General features: G+C 34.5%; 1 protein-coding gene across 1 annotated transcript in view; it reads left to right on the top strand.

Annotated features, from left to right (window-relative positions):
• Positions 1 to 4,893: 4,893 nt before the first annotated feature.
• LOC131163848 (uncharacterized) overlaps positions 4,894 to 20,755 on the top strand; it is a 34,544-nt gene continuing 18,682 nt past the window's right edge. The window contains exons 1-6 of the mRNA XM_058120644.1: positions 4,894 to 5,665; positions 10,873 to 10,965; positions 12,637 to 12,699; positions 13,860 to 13,946; positions 14,049 to 14,201; positions 14,304 to 14,464. Of these exons, the coding sequence (XP_057976627.1) occupies positions 5,243 to 5,665; positions 10,873 to 10,965; positions 12,637 to 12,699; positions 13,860 to 13,946; positions 14,049 to 14,201; positions 14,304 to 14,464 (980 nt within the window). The 5' untranslated portion in view covers positions 4,894 to 5,242. The remainder of the gene's footprint in view (positions 5,666 to 10,872; positions 10,966 to 12,636; positions 12,700 to 13,859; positions 13,947 to 14,048; positions 14,202 to 14,303; positions 14,465 to 20,755) is intronic.

Below are 20,755 nucleotides of genomic sequence, written 5' to 3'. Positions count from 1 at the left end.
CAACAGTTACAAAATGAAGAATTAGATGCAGATGCAGATGCAGAATCTATTCTCTCAGAGCAAGAAGAAATGACTAAAGACACTATTCTCGTCCTCACAGATTCAGAAGATTCTGATTTAGACATTGATGATCACTCGGAAGAATCCCTTCAAGTTCAACCAGTTCAACCTATTCTCTTCTTTCAAGACTCTCATATCAGTCCTCATGTCCAGATCCAGCTCCTTCCTGAAAAACATGGTAAACCCATTTCTGCTGTTGCATTCATTGATACAGGATCCTATAAGACCATGATCAATCCTAAAGTCTTACCACCAGACTGTTGGTCTTCCCATACTCAGTTTTTCAGAGCAGCCAATGATCAAATCTTTACAACCACTTTGATTTCCAAAAGGAAAATTGGGATTAAACTCCTTCCTAATTGCATCATTTGGACTCAGGTAATCGGTAGTCCACTTCCTCAAAAGGATGTTCTTTTAGGATGGGATGTTTATTGTCTTTCAAAATCCTTAAGGATTATTCCCACTGGAATTAAGTACAAAAGAGAATTCAAGCCTTTTACCCAGACAAACAAAATTTATTCTCTTTCGTATTCCTCTCCAGATTTCCAGCCCATTCAAAACAGACTTCTGAAGTTATGTGCAGAAAGTCATGATCAGTTCATTCATGATCATCCACTTTGGAAAAACCCAGATTTCTTTATCCACATTCCCTTCAAGCTTAATGAAGATGTTAGTCCGACTAAAGCTACACATCTGGGAATGTCTCCTTCAGACCTGAAGCTTGCTAGAGAAGAATGTTATTCTTTATTAAGACAAGGTCTCATCGAACCAACCAATTCCTCTTAGGCATGTCAAGCATTCTATGTTGAAAAAAGATCAGAAAAGATCAGAGGAAAAAAGAGATTGGTTATTGATTACAAGCCATTGAATGTGTTCATCAGGGATGACAAGTTCCCTATTCCAAAAGCAAGAACACAATTCATCCATCTCGCTGAAGCACAGGTATTTTCAAAGTTCGATCTAAAAGGTGCATTTTGGCAACTCGGTATTCACCCAGATGACAGATACAAGACAGCGTTCTGTATTCCGAATGAATAGTTCCAATGGACAGTTTTGCCCTTCGATTTAAAGATCGCGCCGTCACTGTTTCAAAAAGCGATGACCAGGATCTTCAATCCTATTCTGCATAGTACTTTGATTTACATCGATGATATATTATTGTTTTCAAAAAGTCATGCAGATCACCATCAGCTTCTTGAACATTTCCACCAGCTGGCATCACAGTACAGGATTATGTTATCAGAAAAGAAAAGCGTGATTGGACAAAAAGAAATTGATTTTCTGGGGATGAAAATTTCCCATGGAACCATCTGCCTAGGTCCACATCTCGCAGAGCAATTATTGAAGTTTCCAGATACTTATCTTTCTGTCAAAGAAATCCAACAATTTCTTGGCATAATTAACTATATCAGAGACTTCATCCCGCACGCAAGCCATCACACTAGCTCCCTGTCACAGCTGTTGAAAAAGAAACCTCACCCATGGGGCCCTGATCAGACAAATGCTGTTAGACATTTGAAAAAAGCTGCCAAGGATCCACCGCCTCTGACTATTCCATCTACCGGCAATCTTATCGTCCAGTCAGATGCAAGTGACCATTATTGAGGTGCACTATTACTTGAAGATAAGGACAACAGAAGAGCCTATTGTGGACACGCAAGTGGAGAATTCAAAGACTCACAGAAACATTATCACACCGTATTCAAGGAAATATTTGCGGTGAAGAATGGAATCCAAAAGTTTGACTTCTACGTCAGATCGAAGCACTTCACTATTGAAATGGACAACTCATCCTTTTCGAAGATGCTTGAATTCCATAACAAGATTCTCCTCGATCCACAGATTCTCAGACTCAAAGACTGGTTTTCCCGATATGACTTCTCCGTGAAGCATATAAAAGGCGACCATAATGTTCTCGCAGACATGCTATCTCGCCCCAGGAAAACAGCCTTCCTCATAACCGGTCACCAAGCCATACCACTGATACTTATGGCCTCGTCCTCATCCTCTCCTCCTGATATCCTCTACCTCAGTGCCTCTACCCAGATATATTTTCCTCCAGAAATAGACCCTGACATCACTGATCCAAATAAGATCAAAACCTACACACAGCCTTCTTGTTACCACTATGCTAAGGTCATTGGTCATCACCAAACCTTTCTAGCCTACCCATTCCTTAACCCATACGTTATCAACCCATCATCCTTCAATACACATGTATTATGGTATCTCTGGTATATTTCTGTTTTGCAGGTACATGCTGTATTCTTCCCTCTATAAGAGACGTATACCCATCTTCATGATCCAGCCAACCAGAAATCCCTGTTCTGGACCTTCCTCCAGTTGTTCGATCCACTATCCACATGGAGAAGGAAGCTGACAGCTCTCATGGGAAACCACAACCTTTGGAAAATGGAGCCAGCAGAAGCAGAAGCCGTACATATTATTTTCATACTCCATCGACCGTATTTCTACAATCCTACCAGAAAGCTGTTATGGTCCTAGAATCAAACTTATGAATGGGATACCCTATACAACCTTTCTACCTGGCCAAGATACAAGTTCTCACTGCTGAACCACCTCTGTGAAGTGAATGACCTGATGTCCTGCTCCGAGCTCGTCACACTCATCCCTGACAAGATTCCTGCTCCAAAGCCCCCAGATCCTCCAGATCCAGATGATCCAATGGACACAGATGATGAAGATAATCCATACAAGAAAATGACGTTCTACCATCCGATTCATGGACAGATAACGGATGAAGACTACGTCAACCTGAATCTCTCACCATCATGCAGAAGTCCAAAATAGCAAGCCACATCCGTGTCTACTTTATGTATTATTGTTGTTAAAGTCCACACTGGTGGGCCATCCTATGTTTGTGTGTATTGTAAGTTTGCTTAAAGTCTAGGTTGTTGGCTTGATACGTCAATAAGTCTTGCATAATTAAAGGTGGTGGGTCACTCCTGCACAAATACAGCCGCCCATGTGCTGTCACCTTTATTTATGTCAGTTGTCAGTCGTTAAGTCCTCTTTGACAAAGTTGTCAGCCGACGCCACAAAGTCTTTACCGACTTTGCTTTATGTCGTCGTCCAACTTTATGTCTTTTTCGAGTTTGCTTTATGTCACTCTCGTTGTTTGCGTATCATGTAAGTCTCGGGGTCTCAGACCTCTATATAAGGGACTGCCTTCCCTTTTGTAAGGCAGAGCTAGTTAGATGGAAATCAGAGCTAGTAAGAATTATAAAATTTTCTTTGTGTTTGTTTCTTTCCATGGCTTTCTAATCTCCTTCTTCCCCTATGATGAATTGGAAATAAAATTCCATTCTTCCCATTGTTCAGGAAGATTGGATCTAATTATATATATATATATATATATATATATATATATAAAAGCATTATAATATTATATTATATTATTTAATTAATAATAGTTAATCAATTAATTAGTTATTTAATTAATTATTTTTTTTAATTTTTTAAATTATTATTATTATTATTAATTTTGAACTAATAATTAATTATTATTAAATTTTTATGACAAAATACACTAAATATCATAAATTTCTCATCGCATCAACCGACAATAAAAATCACTAAAAAATGAAGAGTTTGCATGTATTACTGATATTGTAACTCTCAAATTGAAAGTTATGATTATGAATGTTTGAGTTTGGACTTAAAATATTTACGAGAAGGTTTTAAGAACCATACTGATCTATAAATGTTATTGTGTGACTTATTCTACAATTCTTAGATTGCATTTGTTTAGTTTGAATAGTTACTGTTTTAATAAGATAATCAACGAAAAATCATAGAAAAAAAGAATTAATAAACTAAATGTTTATTCCTCTTAATTTTGAAGACAATTTGTATGTATAAGAAACTTTAAATTAAATAGTTCAAACCATTAAAAAAATAATGTAAAAAAAATTAATATGCAAGTTTGCATCTACATTCAAAACAATAGCCCTTCAAAAATACTCATTGAAACTCATATCTATAGCCAAAAAATAAAAAGTTATTGTTACATTTTTAAAAAAAGTTATTTTTTCATTTTTTTTTGGCTAAGCAAAAAAAGGCTATGGTGCTAGTTGTGGTGTAGTCATACCATTATTACAAATCAATTGAAAATAATATAAGTGGAGAAGATATGTTCGTAGTCTTTAAAATTTAGAGCCCTCCATACGACGAAATTATGAACCATGTTCTAATGCATGCAATGTTTAAATTTCAACCCCGTTTTAGACATAAAGTAACAATTGTAGAAGTTAATTTTTGTTAAATTTTGATATAATTTACACATACTTTTTTTGAATAAAAGATACTGTCATTCTCTGAAATTTAAAGAAAACACATTCATCTTCTTTAAAATTTTTTTTGATTTTTTAAAAATAATTTAAAGACAATTTTTTTGATACCACGATTAAAATTTATCGAACATACACTAAACTCTCATTATATTTAGTAAATTAATAAAATTTATAAGGAGTATAAATGTCCTAAAATTAAATTTTCATAAAAATATTCGAAACTTTAAAAAAAATGTGGAGATTATATGCCATTTTTACTAAGCTGGAGAGGAAATTAACATCTTTTGTATACATTTTTTACTAAGTGCTTATATTACAATGTCAGTCATACACTTCTAAAATAAAATATTTAAATTTTAATGTGTAATTTAAATACTGTGTTTTGCTTTGCTGTAGCAAAAATATTTGCACCCTATAATCAATATCCAAAATGAAAAAAAGAAAAAGAAAAAGAAAAAGAAAAAGAAAAAGAAAAATAGACCATGGGTTTAAGTGTAAATATAAGAAATCCAGGGACTGTATCTTTTTCTTCAGTCGCTGCTTAGGGCTTATCTGAGGTTCTGCGGATCAAAACTGCGACCCAAATCAAACACATGCGTTTGGAGTCGTGATTTCTCAACCCAACGAAACCCCCCATCTGTGCAGGAAACAACATTGCAGAATCCAAACCCTGATCATATAATCGAACGGTCTTATTCAAAGCCCTGCTTTCTCAATTCAATGAGACCTCCATGATCGCTGCGAAAGAATTCTTGGCCGCTGCCCACACAGTCTCTCTGCGTGCTATTGCGCTGCATTCCCTGCTAACGGCGGCGTAATCTGTGATTTGTATTGTCTCGATTTCCAGAGGAGAGCCTTCAAACACTAGAATGAGGGTGTACGGAACTGGAACTTATGATTTCAAGCGCCACCGAGTCGCGGAGTACCCAGTCGACCCAGCCAGCCAGCTTGCTGATAAAGGGGCTGATGCAAAGCCCGGATCGAATCTACCGGGCTCAATAACGCTGGTCGAGATTCAGAGCGACCGGTTGACGAAGATTGCAGCGTCGAATTGGTCAGCGGCAGTGGGTGGCGATGTGGGAAAGCAGCGAAGGCCCTTTGATGCCGAGCTGGTGAAGGAAATTTACGAGACGGAGCTGACAGTGAAGGGCGGGCGCTGGCCAGTGCCGTTGCACAGGGTGATGATTTTGGAAGTGAGTCAGTATCTGGAGAATTATCTGTGGCCGAATTTTGATCCCGAGACAGCGACCTTCGAGCATGTTATGTCAATGATAGTCATGGTGAATGAGAAGGTTCGGGCTTTTGTTCAATAACCCATATTTTTAAGTCTTTGTTTGGTTGGCTGCGTTATGTTTGGTTGCTGAGAAACTGTGTTGTCCAGTACACCAGGATATGCAAGAATGAAAAATATTGATTATAGACTTCTAGCAAACATGATACATTTGAATTTAGAGTTTGCCTGTATTCTGGAATTCTAATTGGGATAATAATGGATAAGAAGAAATGGCCGTAGCAAGTAAACAAAATCACCCATAGGAAGTGAAGGAAAAAATTGTGGGCTTAGAAAATCATGATCTGAAACGGTGATGAACTTCAGGGAAAAAATAAAAATATTTAAACTAATCTCGATATTTTACCAAAACCTTTGTGATAATTACTGAAGTTTAGTGAAATGAGATGAGAGTTGGCTAGGTCTCTTGTCTTGGGTTGAAATAGAACCACTTGAATGTAGTTACTAAAAACATTTGATGCACGAGATGACACTGTTTGTCCGTAAATCTATTTGTATTACTTTTGAACATTGCTTTTCCTATCACTTGTCTATCTTGTGATCCACAAACCACATATGATACCACAATACTTGATACAAATCAGTACATGCATCTTGTTTCTCTTTGAACATGTATTAGTCAATATGTCACATATGGTTGGTTCATAGCTAATATACAACAAAAACAAAGAAAGCCGTCCTAGTTAGGTGCAATTAGGTACATGAATCCTTTTTGGCCAATTTACATGATCATAGGCAATTTCTTCTGACAAATTTAGGGCTATTAGATCCTCATTCACTTATCTCATTACATGTTATTTTAGGTCTATCCCTATCATTTCTACTGCCCCTCATAGCTTTATTAATTTCTTGAATATCAAGTTTAGTCTTTTCTCCTATATTCCTCTTTCTATGTCTAAAATTATATTTTATATGTTTTGTCTTATTTCTACACATCCTAAAGCTTCTAGATTCTAAAGTTTCTCTCCACAATTCTTACTTAGATTCTACTCCACCCACAATTTCATTAATCAAGACAATATTATCTACAAACGAAATACACCGTGGAACCTTAATTTGGATACTTCTAGTAATTTCATTCAACAGTAGAGCAAAACAAACTATGTGCTTGATGTACAACTATTGTGGTTGTAAATTCACTAGCCTTTCCACCTGAAGTCCTAATGCTAGTCATTATTCCATCATACATATATTTAATGATATTAGATACCTACTACTTATGCTCTTTTTTTCTAAAATCAACCATAGAGCTTCCCTTGGTACCCCATTATATGCTTTCTCTAAGTCAATAAAAACAATATGCAAGCCCCTCTCATTTTTCCTAATATTTTCCATTAATCTTTTTAAAAATGTGTTGTTTCTATAATAGTGCCCACTTATAAGTGGGCAAAAAGCTATCCTAGATAGCTTCTCCAAATTCATTATCCTAAAAAAAAGTGCTTTCAAAAAGCACTTCTTGTATTAGGTACTTGTTTTGTTCAAGTTAAACAACACTTATATTTACAAGTACTTAATTTAAGCAATAAATGCCATAAGCACTTATTCTTTTAGTGCTTCCAAATAGAGGCTTATTATCTCTTGGCCTTGGCCTAAGGCCATCTTGATTTTTATGATTCTATTCCCTACTTTTTTGACATCCATAGCACTATGACATCTTCAACACTGTCTTTTAAGCCTTTGCTATAAAAGAAAAATGATTCCTATGTTTTTCTCTCTAGCGTACTAAAGTTTAATTCTTGATTTTTCAATTTCTCTAGTTTTCTCTCTTACCCACTTAGTTTCTTGAAGACATATTACATTAAGTTTTCTTCTAATAACTGTGTTTGCTATCTCCATGCTTTTACTCATTAGTGTTCCTACATTCTAAGTTGCTAATCTAATACTAGTCTCTTTGTCTAATTTTGTTACCGACCCATGTCCAGCATGATGCTGGAACACTTGCATCTTCGACTTCGTACTTAGGTGCTAACATGGTGCATCTCTTTGGGGCAACGACCTAGCTCACTCTCCACATTTTTCGCTACACCAGGTGGTATAAGTGCAATGCGCCACTCGTAAAGGGTGCCCTACAAATAATTGGTTAGGATTCATATAATTAGAGATTTGACAAGTTTACCCTGGTTATCAGCTTCCTAACACAATCCTCCTCCTTTGCCTTGGCTTGGGATAAAAAGATTAGGACATCGAATGCATCACAGGCGACGTTTGGGCCATAGCTGATATGATAGTATATATTGGTGACCTTGGAAGGGTTCTTGCATTTAGCAAAAATTTTCAAATTTGAAACATTCACTCAAATGTAGAAAAATTCAATCTCAAAGATTTTTGGAAAATTATTAGTTAATAAATATTTAATTTAATGGATGCTGCACCATTTTTTAAAACTCCGTTGGTTGATAATTTAGCCTGTCAACTAATTGGAGGAATAAGGGGAAAATCATATTATCAAAATTTGGCCATGATTTTAGGTATTTTTATCTAGTACTGGTCTAGATGGATGGAAGGGTGCTTTATTTTCTCTAGGTGGTCATATCAAACTCTTTCAGTCCTATCTGTCTACTATCCTTCTTTATTAGGGGTGTTCATGGTTTGGTTACTCGAATTGAACATTCAAAAAATGAACAGAACCGAAAGTTTTAGTTTGGTGTTTTTGTGAACTAAAACTGACCCGAACCCTTCAGTTAACCAACGGTTTGGTTCGGTTATTCTATCCGAACCAATTTTAAATCATTATAAATTTTTTAAAGAAAAATAGATATTTTACTTGGATTATGATTTGGTGTGTGCATTTACACTTTATTTATATAAACTAATCACCCAAAAAATATTTAGTGCATACTATTTTGTAACTTTAAGATATATTATATAAATTATTATATAGTAATGTATAATATAAATAATATATATTGTAAATCAATATATATATATATATATTGGTTCGATTCGGGTAACTGTTAGTTCATTAAACATAAAAATCGAAACCGAACCGAAAACTTAAAACCATAGAAAGCATGAACTGAAACCGAACCGAACAAATTGGTTAGCCGAATTTTCGGTTCGGTTTGGTTTGGATCGGATCGGTTTTCAAATATTTTTGAAAAGTCCTACTCTTTATTATGTTTCTACTTTAGAATTCTTATTGGACTCATCTTGTAAAATTGAGAAAGTCATCAGAGATTTCGTTTGGTCTAGGGTGGGGGAGAAAAGGGATCACTTGATGAGTTGGTGTCAAAAAACATTGCTTTAATGGGTAAATGAGGCTGTTTTCATTTGAGGAGAACTAAAGGTGGCACAAAGTTATTAGAAGTAGAATTAGCGTGCAAGTAAATGGTGGGATGCTTTGGTGACAAGATGTTCTTTAGAGAGTTCAGGAGGTTTATTTTGCGAATTTTCTCTCTTCATCCCTCATACCAAACATTTTTTTGGGTGATGGTTCTCCTATTTGTTTTTGGGAAGACATTTGGTTGGGCAATACTGCATTTTTAACTTGTTATCAATTATGTCATCTATGCAGGATGCATTAGAATTTGTTTCTTCCTTTTTAATCTCTAATGGTAGTGGTACCTATTGGGATTTCCATTTTTGTAGTTCTCTTAATGACAAGGAGGTGGAGGAGCTTCTTCTTCGTTGTTTTTTTTTGTTGGAGGGCTGTCATTCTCCTGATAGTTGGGCTCCTCGGTCATGAGATTTTTCCATTTTCCCCGCCGGGGGGGGGGGGGGGGTTGTTTTTGTAAATATTTTGTGTGAATTGGATTAGAGCTAATTTATCCTTTTCACTTCATTGCAGTATTTGGAAAGCCGAAGTCCCCACTAAGATTAATACTGTTTTTTGATTGGTTGTTCAACTTGTTCTTAATATAGAGCTAATCCCAAGTCCCAACAACGGCTGTGGAGTAGGATGATACCCTTGAAGGCGTTATCTCCAGACAGGTGTTCTTTGTGTTTTGATAGTTCAGAATCAGTTTCTCAATTTCTTCTGCGTTGCTCTTTCACTTGGAGGATTTGGAATAAGTTGTTGGTTTATTTGGAGAGAACTGAGTTTGTCCAAAACTGGTGGAGGATTTGTTGGCTATTTCTTTTACAGGACTTGGTGGGATTAAAGATGCCTCAGCTTTGTGGCATTGTGTGCTTTTGCGTTGTTGCGAGGAATTTGGATATAACAGAATGCGTGTGTCTTTACCGGGTAAAAGATGACATGTTTGTTGCTTTGGGACAGGATTCATTATGCAGCATCACTTTGGTCTTTTCCAGCTGGTTGTTTTAAAGGAGTGTGTTTTCCAGATCTACAATGAGATTAGCAGGCATTGTTATTTTGATTTTGATTTCTCTATTGTTGTTCTCTTTAATTCAATTGAGGATTTCTTATCTTCTTTTTCTACATTGTCATCTTTATTGAAGTCTTTTCTTTTTGTATAAAGAAGTAGCAATCTGTGCAGTAAAGAGTGTTCTCCAATTCACAAACCGGAACATTTGCCTCATTTTGCCTAGTTGAATTCGTTTTTCTCTCTCTGAATAGATCTTGTTTCTTTTCTTTGCTTTTGTTTTGTAAGTTACTAAACAGAGGTTTACATTTTGATTGCTTGCTGAGGAAATTGAGGTGTAATCTTGAGTCCTTGACTATTACTCAAGGGAAGAGAGGCAGTTCTCGACCTTCCTTTTTCTAATTATTCCTAAAATACCCTTCAACTGCTAGTTTAAAATTAAATCTAAGTTTTCAATTAAAGGATAAATTAGTAATTTAATATTTCTTAAAAATTGTAAAAATTGTCCTAAACTCTCCCTATCTCCATTACTCCTCCAAAACTCCCATTACATCCATTATTCTCTCATTATCTTTATAAACATACTAGATTTAGAGCTGTAGAGCACTCACAATGTGTGTGCATAGCTTGTGTAAAAGAAAACGATCCCCATTACTCCTCCAAAACTCTCCCCTTATGTGCGTTATTCTCCCATTATCTTTATAAAACTAATAAATTTAGAGCTGTAGAGCACATGTAATGTGTTTGCTCAGCTTGTGCCACTACAGTCAATTTTCGTTTTTCATGGTTTTGGTTATGAAGGATTGTAAAGAACTCATGGGAAAAAACAATGTGGATTATAAGGATTTTCCTATTCTTTTTGACTGGTTTCTTAGCAAAGAGGACCATTATTGATTGCAGAAAAAAGTGTGAAATTCACAAATGACACTTTCATTATGGCATGCAGTTTCGAGAGAATGTGGCTGCTTGGACGTGCTTCTATGATAGGAAGGATGCGTTCAAGGCTTTTCTTGATAGGGTTCTTCGTCTTAAGGAGCAGGTGTGTACACTTTCTTGCATTGCTGATTAATTTGGAGATCTTTCAAAGTCCTGCAACTTGAAAATTTTGCCTGCTATCCTTTCTCCCGCAATTCTTATTTTCATGATTGTATACTTGCTAGTTGGTGGGAAGAATAGGCATTTAGCATTGAGGCAGTGAAACCTAAAATTTTATGATTTTTTTAGTTTACTATTTTGACATTTCAAGTTAAAATAGCATAAATTTCCAAGAACTCCACATTCTGAAGCGGCTTTGCCATTTTTAACAAGATTATGGTTGCTTTCTTTTAGAATGTAATTGACTTTTGCAGTCCATTCATGTGGAGAGTGCATGGTCCACTCTGAATTTATAATTGTTGCTTTTTAATTTTACAGTTTACTGATAAATTTTGTTGAACACTACTGCTCTATTACACAGTTTTCCTATGGAGTTTTTATCCCATGGGACTGTTGGTGAGCAAAACTAGATTTTGAAAGCTGGAAGTTATCTGGACACAATTTTACCTATAACCATTCTTGAAGTTGTGCAATTTTTTGCTTGGCATTGCTGGCCTAAGCATAAATAAATTTCCGATATCAAAAAATATTTTACCAACTATAGACAATGAAAATAATTTGAAATTACACTCCTGGTGGTTTTTAGAGAATGGCTCCAGATTTTGATTCCAATGTGACTGTTTGATGTTTGAATGCTCTTGGCTGTTCAAGTCTTATCCCTCCATTTCTGTTGTATACCACGCATCCCCATTTCAAAAATTACCCAAGGATAAGATAGATTCCTGAAGAATATGGTAGATAGATCTGTTCTCACACATCCTATTTTGCTTAAGTAGTTGTATCTGAATTCATTCATGGCTTTTATTTATTTATTTATTATTATTATTTTTCTTGGCCGGGCAGCTTCTGAATTTTAAAACCACAGAGGCCTGTTGCCTTTTAGGAAGCTTCTTTCCTGAACAATTTATACTCTAGTGATCTTGATGATCAGTTGTTTTTCTCTGTTTATTGTAAAACAAACTTTCATTTTGCATGTGGTATGACTTGTGAAATCTCTGCATGCTTTGTTGTTATCATCATCATCATCATCATCATTATTATTATTATTATTATTATTATTATTAAACAAAGAATTATATTGATGATATTGCATTCGCTTTATTGTTGGACCATTATGAGCCCTTTATTTTCACTTATATTGATGTTCTGCCTTTCTCACGATTAACAAATATGAGTGTGCAACATTTAGAATAGTTGAGGCTAAATCATTTGAGTCCCATGACTCCCACTCCTTGTTTGCTTCAAGTTGCTTCCAGATGGTAACATCTGCTTTTAGATATGTGTTGCGAAATTGTTTACAAGTTTCCAGATGGTGCTAAAATTACTAGTGAGATTTTTGTTACTGCCTTTCCATAAAATGATTTGCATTTTGAGTAAGTCTTTACAAGCTCATAGATGTGTTATCGAGTATTTGATATCTTAAATGTGCTTCACTGCTTCCAAGAGGAAGTTCAGTCTCAATTTTTTTTTTGATAAGAACCTTTTTTATATGTTATATCTGATTTCTAGCCTTCTGTAATGCTTTTTAGTATTATGGTATGGGGAATTGGGCCTGTTCACATTGTTTTTGCATTGTATACGTATCTTATTGGATCACTGTCATTTGAGTGTGTAGGGAAGAAGCTTAAGTATTGCGGAGAAGACTAATTATTTGCTCTTCATGATTAATGCTTTTCAGGTATCTTCACATCCTATTATATGCTTGGATGTATTATTAAGATTGTTATTTTGATGGGAAAAAATTAGATTGTGCAAGAAGGGAACAAACTTGGTGTAATCAATTATGTTCTGTTTATTTCATTTTATTGTTTGAGAAAACAAGTCAAACTATTTATGCTGCAATAGATTCCTGTAAACATTTATCTTTGTGTTTGGAGATGCATTCTCTCTCTCTCTCTCCCCCTTGTTTTTTTCTCCGTGTGAATATGCACATATTTCTTTTCATTGTTAGGTGGCAATCTCTCTCTCTCTCTCAGGAGGGAGGTGGGAAATGTGTTTGTTGCGTTGATTTCTGCGTGTGTGTGTATGTCAGTGTGCGCAGGAGTGTATTTGTATTGATGTCGTATGTTGTTGTATGATATAGTGTAGCTATATTGCAAATTATATTTTTTGATAAGTAATGGAAGTATATTTACTAAAAGGACCCCAAGGGGAGCTCACCCAATTCAGAATCTAGAAAGGAAAACTGTTCATTGTTCACAAAAGAAGCTGTATGCAAAATCTATGGAAGAAACAAAATGTAAAGATGAAACTATTCATCTAAAATATAGAACAGAGCACTTCCCCTTGAGATTTTCTAGAGAATTTTCCACACCTTTAAAAGCTCTGACATCCTTTTCCCTCTCTCTCTGTCAAAAGAATCCAGCTATGATAATAACGCCCCAAAATTGTGGAGCGAGATTATAGCATGTGCATACTGAATGGAAGAGACAGTATTTGAAGAAATATATACAACAGCAATGTGTATATGATGATTGATTTTTTCCCTTTGTTGATTATAAATGTATCTGATCACATTTCCTTCTACTTGAGGCAAATTGCTCTTGCCTCCCTGGTTTCTATAACTGTGGCAACCTTCCCTGATGTTTCAAAAATAACTTCAACCTCCCACAAGATTTTCTGATTCTATCACTTATTTTTTGAAATGTTAGGGAAGGTTCCTGCAACCAGGGGTGGTAAGAGTGATTCCCTCACCCTCTTTTTTTTTTTTTCCCATTTGGTAATTTGAATATTCTATTTTTGCTGATGAAGGGTTGAGAAGATCTTCTCGGATGGTGGCGGTGGTTGAGATTTTTTCCCCCTTTATTAATAATTCTAATACTTCACCATATGTTGCAGAGTTTGGAAGATGAAATTGTCAGTGAGACTGTTCTTAGGTTAGCAAGTCTACAGTCTTGGCACAGTTTGTCATATGGTCGGTTCCAGGTAACATTTCAATTGTATTATTATACTAATATTTTAAAAAGATTTGAAGTTTATTTTTCACTGCTTAGAATTTGGTGTGTGATTTGCTTCTTTTGTCCGTAGATGGAGCTTTGTCTAAATCTCGATTTGATCAAGAAATGGAAAAGGATGATTAAGAGAGAGGCTAAAGATGCCATGAAACAGGGAGAGCGTTTTGACCCCTCAACAACACCTGAAGTAAAGTTTTTGAAAGATCTTATCAAAGAGTTTCTGGAGGTACCTTTTTAAAAATTTTTCAATATAGTACTATTTGTTTTGTTCTGTAAATGTTTCTGGGGGACCATTACTCTTTCATTTGTATTTCCTTGTGCTTATCAGGTACTGGATTCTAACGTTTTTCTCCACAAAGATGGGGATGCTGAAGGGGAGGAATTTGTTGATGCTAGTGGTCTTGAGCATGTTGATGATGCCAGTGTCTTGTATTGTGAGAGATTTATGGAATTTCTCATTGATCTGTTAAGCCAACTCCCAACAAGGAGGTATATTTTTCCTTGCAAATTTCTCCTTTCGACATGCCAAATCCTGATATTTGTTTATAAAAATGGAAAATGGATGGTAACTTTTTCATGCAAGCACATTTAACATTATAACCATGGTCTTAAATTTCCACGAAATTGTCGAAATTTCCGTTAAAATTTCTGATTTCTATCACCCTCGAAATCGAAATGGCAGTCGATTTCCGTCTTGCATAATTTCCGTCGAAATCTCAACGAATCATCCGAAATTTATCGAAATCTCAAAATTTTAGCGAAATTTGTAGAAATTTTAACAGCAATGAAATTTTGTCGAAATTCAAACTAGAGATTCAAGAGTGAAGTGAAATTTCTCTTTTAATTTATTTTATTGAAACAAAAGGTTATCACAAGTGCTTTTGAAATTATATGAAAAAATAAACTTATAGTAATATTTTATTTAACCATTCATGTCTAAATTATCAATATTTGTATAATAAATAATTTTTAAATGATTTATGAATTTCATTTGCATTAACTGAATATGTTTAATGTACATTATCTTACAAGCATGTTTGATACACATACTATTTTACGACTTTTCCACTTCATGCAAAACATAGATGTATTTAATTTGTAATATATTAGTCTTAAAACTTATATTATTATGTTTGTTAACCATTTCTAAAGTTTCACAAATAATTTCATGCTTTACTACTAGTTTCTGTTATTTTTTCAAATTGAAATTGAAATTGACATTGAAATCGAAATTTCCGTACTTTTGGAGCTTCGAAATTTGAGTCGAAATCGAAATTTAAGACCTTGATTATAACCAACGTTTTAAAAGGCGAAGGCGTAAGGCAAGGCGCTCTAACCCTTTAGAGGTGAGGTGTCAGCCTTAAGGCATTGGAGAGTAGGCCTTTTGAGATTTTATTTTTAGGTAAAAATATATAAATAAATTACAAATTTTAAAAATTAAGAAGATCACACATATAATGTAAAAAAAATACAAATCAAATATAATTTGCAAACTACTTGTTGGCCATTCAAAAAAATTGCTAACTCAAATTAATTTTGTAAATCATGACAAGAGATAGCTATATTGTTACAAAGTTCAAATTATTTTTCAATATCTAAGATACAACTCAATTATTTTGGAAAGGTTGAGGTTCAAGAGTTCTAGAAATCAACTCATATTGTGACATTCCTTTTATATAGACATGGAGTTAATATTTTCTAGCCAAATCTTACTTGAGAATCACTCACCCAAAATGCATGAGCCTCAAGAAAAAAGGTGCAAAAGGCTTAAAGGCATGCCTTTTGTGCAAATGTGTAAGCCTCAGTGTGTAATGTGTTAGCCTTTTTGGGATTTGGTATTTTAGATTGAGCGTTAAGGCATTTTAGGCATGCCTTGCCTTGAGGCGAGCCTCAATTAAGAATTTTAAAACATTGCTAGTAACTAATATGTCTGATATGGTATAGTTGCCAAAAATAAACTTATATAGGTCTCTTTGAGTTCTTCTTGTGTGAAAATTTGACATACAATATTTGTATCCAAATCCTGCAAGTATGCTGTGCCAACTAATATGAGGAAAAAGATGGCTGGTTGAATTTTTGACACTATTCATTCCAACATTCAACTTGGCCTCATGCATTTACTGTTCCATTGTAGCCTTATATTTGACATTTTGACTCTGCAATTCTAAAAACATATATAAATGCTTTGGCAAGAAAGGTGGTGTAAAAAAAAAAATTAATATTTACATAATTCTATGGTATGAAATTGTGAATGATGTGGTCAATCAACAGGAAATGATGTAACGTGTGGGTGTGTTTCAATTGATGTTTGAGAGGAGATGATAGAATACAAATAAATGGGCTTGAGGAACAAAGGAAACAGTAAACTCAGTGGATTCTTTTTAAATCAAATTTATTTATCAGTCAGGGCGAGCAGTCAAGCTAAGCCCTTTGGTTGAATTCACTGTCATTAGACTTTCACAGTGCATTAATCCTAATATTCTTTTCAGTACAATGAGTTTGCTTGATGGCGACTGTAGAGGATTTGTGTGTGTGTTTATGTGTTTGTTTGTTTGTTTGGATTTTTTTTTTTTTTGGTGGGGTGTCAGTGTATCTGATTGGGTTTAATTTAACAACATCTGAGTTTAACAATATTCTGCTTGTTGATGATGGAAAAAATTTCTTTCTTTGAAAAAGAAAATGACGAATAAGGAACCTCATTATGTAGCAGGACAGCTGATGCATGGTGTATAGGGTGAGCAGTTGTACATAGCCTTTGCATTTGGATAGACTGTTTCCATTGGAAGCATGCCTATAGGCTTGTATACAGTATACCTTACCATCATATAAATCATTTTGTGATAATTTAAATCAAAACTCATACAACAACAACAACAACAACAACAAAAGCCAAGCCTTAAGTCCCACTAGCTGGGGTCTGGAACAAGGAACCTTTTCCACCAATTTTCATGATCATGAGCAATTTCCTTTGACAATTTATGGGCCATTAAATTCTTGTTCACTATCTCATTCCAAGTTATTTTAGGTCTACCCATATTATTTCTACTGCCTCTAACGATAACTAGCTCACTCCTTATAGGTGCACTATTTGGCCTATGTTGCACATGCCCAAACCATTTCAGCTGCCCCTCTCTTATCATCTATAGGTGCGATTCTAACTTACCACGAATATGTTCGTTCCTTAATTTATTTTTTAATGTTACTCTGCTCATCCACCTTAGCATTCTTATTTCGACAACTTCTATTTTTTGGATATGTTATTTTTTAGTTGCCCAACATTCTAGTTATATAGCCGTCCTATAAAACTTGCCTTTTAATTTAAGGGTAATCTACAATACTACAATGCACTCGAAGCACTTTTCCATTTTTATCCGTCCCGCCTTAATATGCATCATCTTCTTCAATTTCACTTTCAGCTCACATAATAGATCCAAGGTATCTAAACCTAGTAGTGCTACTTGTTTCTTGATCATCAAGTTTAATCTTTTTTGCAATATTCCTCCTATCATAACTAAAATTACATTTCATATATTCCGTCTTATTTCTATTTATTGTAAGCCTCTTGATTTTGAAGTTTCTCCTCATAATTCTAACTTACATTCTACTCCATCCTTAGTTTTATCAATCAAGACAATATTATCTGCAAACAACATACACCATAGAACCTTGTTTTGGATATTTCTAACAAGTTCATCCATCACTAATGCAAAAATGTTAGGGCTCAGAGTAAATCCTTGATGTACACTTATTGTGATTGGAAATTCCCTAGACAAATGCTTTTTAAAAAATTAAGAACATGTGACATTCAATTAAATAAGGATTGCTATGGCTCCTGTATTCATGCACATCAATGTGTACTTGAATCCTTTAAACGATCCTTATTCATGCAAATATTGATGTGAAGGTAGGAGGGAAACCAAATTAATTTCTTATAATAAGTTAAGCACGGTACTTTATTAGGACAATGCAGGTTGTAAGATGTCTTCTTCAAGGATGTATAGTCAATCAACAAGAATAACACCTGCTGACGGGCCAGTAAGCACTTCTTTTCTGGTAGATTTGTTATCAACAAATCTTCATAAATTTAAACAAGTAAATTGGCTCTTGCTATAAAGTACTCTACATTTATGTACCTGATCCATTATAGAGATTTTTTTATAAAAAAAGAAATTTTTTAGAGAGAGAGAAAAAGAGTACAAGAGAAAAAGAAAAGAAAAACAGGGAGGATATCTAAACTAAAGAAAAGGAGCAAAATAAAACCTGCGGAAAACAAAGATGATGAATCAGCTCTACTCGAGCAAAACCACCCTGTCCTGGTGGTATTTGGCAATTGAGCATCTGAGAGTCAGAATTGGTCAATTCCCCCAATGTTTAGTCAGCTGGAATCTCAGATTCTCATTCTTTACTTGAATAAACTTTTCTCTCTAGCCCACTTTACGATTCCAGCCTTGTGGCAGAATAAAATTATGGTTCTTGCTCAAACCTTCGGAAATTGCTAAACCTACCTTGCCCTTTGCTACATCCCCTCCTCCTCCCCCCCTCCCCCCGGCCAAAAAGAAAAAAAAAACCACCACTCATAAACATGGATAGGAAAGTAAAAATTTTATTTATAAAGGAGAGAATATACAAGGATGGGTGGAGGATTTGGGTCTTTTCATGTTGTTTCCTCAATTTTATCGTCTTTCTCCATTGCATAATGGCCTTATTTCTTCCTTCTTTTTTAAAGGGGGAGAATTTTCATGGGATTTTCAGTTCTACAATCTTTGAATGATAGAGAGGTGAAGGAGCTTGCATCTTTGTTGACTTGATTGGAGGGTTGTTTCTTTCCAATAGGGAGGATGTGAGGAAGTGGGTGTTTGAGTCTTTAGGAGAATTTTTTTGCACTTCTTTCTTTGAGTTATTGACCCAAGAGAATATCTCCTTCTCTTTCTTTCATATGATTTGGAAGGCTAAAGTTCTCTCTAAAGTTGATGGTTTGTTTGCTATCATTTCTATTTTTTATCTTATTTTTTCGTTTCTGTTAGTGAAGAGACAGATTATAAAAATGCATTTGTGTTTACATTGCTAATTATGTTTTGTTGTCGATTTTTAGTGGTTTGCGAAAAAATTGAAAATCAGATTTTATGGTTTTCAGTTGTTTTGGTCACTTGTTGCTTAAATATTTTAATATTCAGAATTATGTTTTTTGGGATTAAATCATTCATTATATACATATTTTTAATTAAAACTAAAATAAAATGATCATAAGAATTTAAAATAGAATTCATATAAAATGTTCATGTAATTTTGAAAATAATTAAAGCCATTTGCAAAATATTTTAACTATTTTCCAATTGTCATGTACAATGTGATTGTTCTTGTAAAGTAAACAAACAAGAAGAAGAAGAAGCAACCTCAAGTCCCACTAGGTAGAGCTCGGTTACCTGAATCTTTTTTCGCCATTTTACCCGATCTTGTGCATTTACCTCTATGAGATAAAGGACTGTTAAATCCTTCCTTACTGCCTCATTCCAAGTTATTTGTAGATCTACCTTACCCCTTTTCATGCTAGAAACAGTAACTAACTGACTCTACCCACAAGTGCTTTGCTAGACCTTTGTTTTAAATGCACAAACCATCTAAGCCGCCTCTGCCTTATCTTGTCTTCAACTGATGCTATGCCAAAATTATTGCGTATATGCTTGTTTCTTACTTTATCTTTTAAAGTCATACCACTCATCCACCTTAACATTCACATTTCAGCAACTTACTTTTTGCACATGTTGTTTCTTAGTTGCCCAACATTTGAACCATAAAGCATAGGCGGCTTTATGGCCATCTTATAGAACTTTACTTTTAATTTTAAGGGTATTATACAATCACACAACACACTTGAAGCACTCCTTTATTTTATCCAATTTGTTTTAATTTTATGTTCTACATCTTCAGTTTCCCCTTCCGCTTGCCTAATAGATCAAGATATCTAAATCTATTAGTGCTATTAATCTCTTGAATATTCTTCTAAAATGAATTTAAATTATAGTAATCAAGTAAAATAATTATAATATATATATTTTTATTATAAGTTGGCTAAGGGAAATGCCCTTGATCATGTGAATTGGCAGAAAAAGATTCATATAGCCGACCCCACTTAGTGGGACTTAAGACTTGGTTTTATTGTTTTTGTATTTTAAATTTTATTATAGTATTTTTAATTTGTATTATTTTGCACTTTTTATTATTTTATTCATAATTTTTAATTATTATTTGATTTAAGGACAAAAATGAGCACTTGTTTAATAAAGTTCTTAATTTGTTTAAGTTTTTTAAAAATTAACCAGACAGGTTGTTGGTTTTTTGTTTTCAGTTTTTGTTTCTGATTTTTAGTTTTCATTTCTAGTTTTCATTTTCATTATTTTTGACAGTGATAACAAACAGCCCTTAAGGCTTTTATTCGCTTGATGGTTCTTAATAGAGTTATCACTAACAATCTGTTCCAGAGTAGGAGCCCTTCTGAGTCATTATCATTGTCTCCAGACGTGTGTTCTCTGCTTTGATAGTTCTGAATCTGCCTCTTGTTTGCTTTTGCATTGTCTTTTATCTTGGAGGATTTGGCACAGGTTATTTAGTTTTATCGGGTAAAGTTGGGTTTGTCTTTTGTTTATAACTTTTTTAGGGTTCAGAAGGAGCAAAGGCAAGGCTGTTCTATGGATTTGTGGTTTGTTTGATGTATTGTTTGGTATTTGGATGGAAAGGAACAGTTGCATTTTTAAGGGGAAGAAAGCTTCTGGTTTTTTGTCT

The sequence above is a fragment of the Malania oleifera genome, chromosome 9 (genome assembly GCF_029873635.1).
Source record: "Malania oleifera isolate guangnan ecotype guangnan chromosome 9, ASM2987363v1, whole genome shotgun sequence".
Lineage (NCBI taxonomy): Eukaryota > Viridiplantae > Streptophyta > Magnoliopsida > Santalales > Ximeniaceae > Malania > Malania oleifera.
This window is presented reverse-complemented; position numbering and strand designations above follow the sequence as displayed.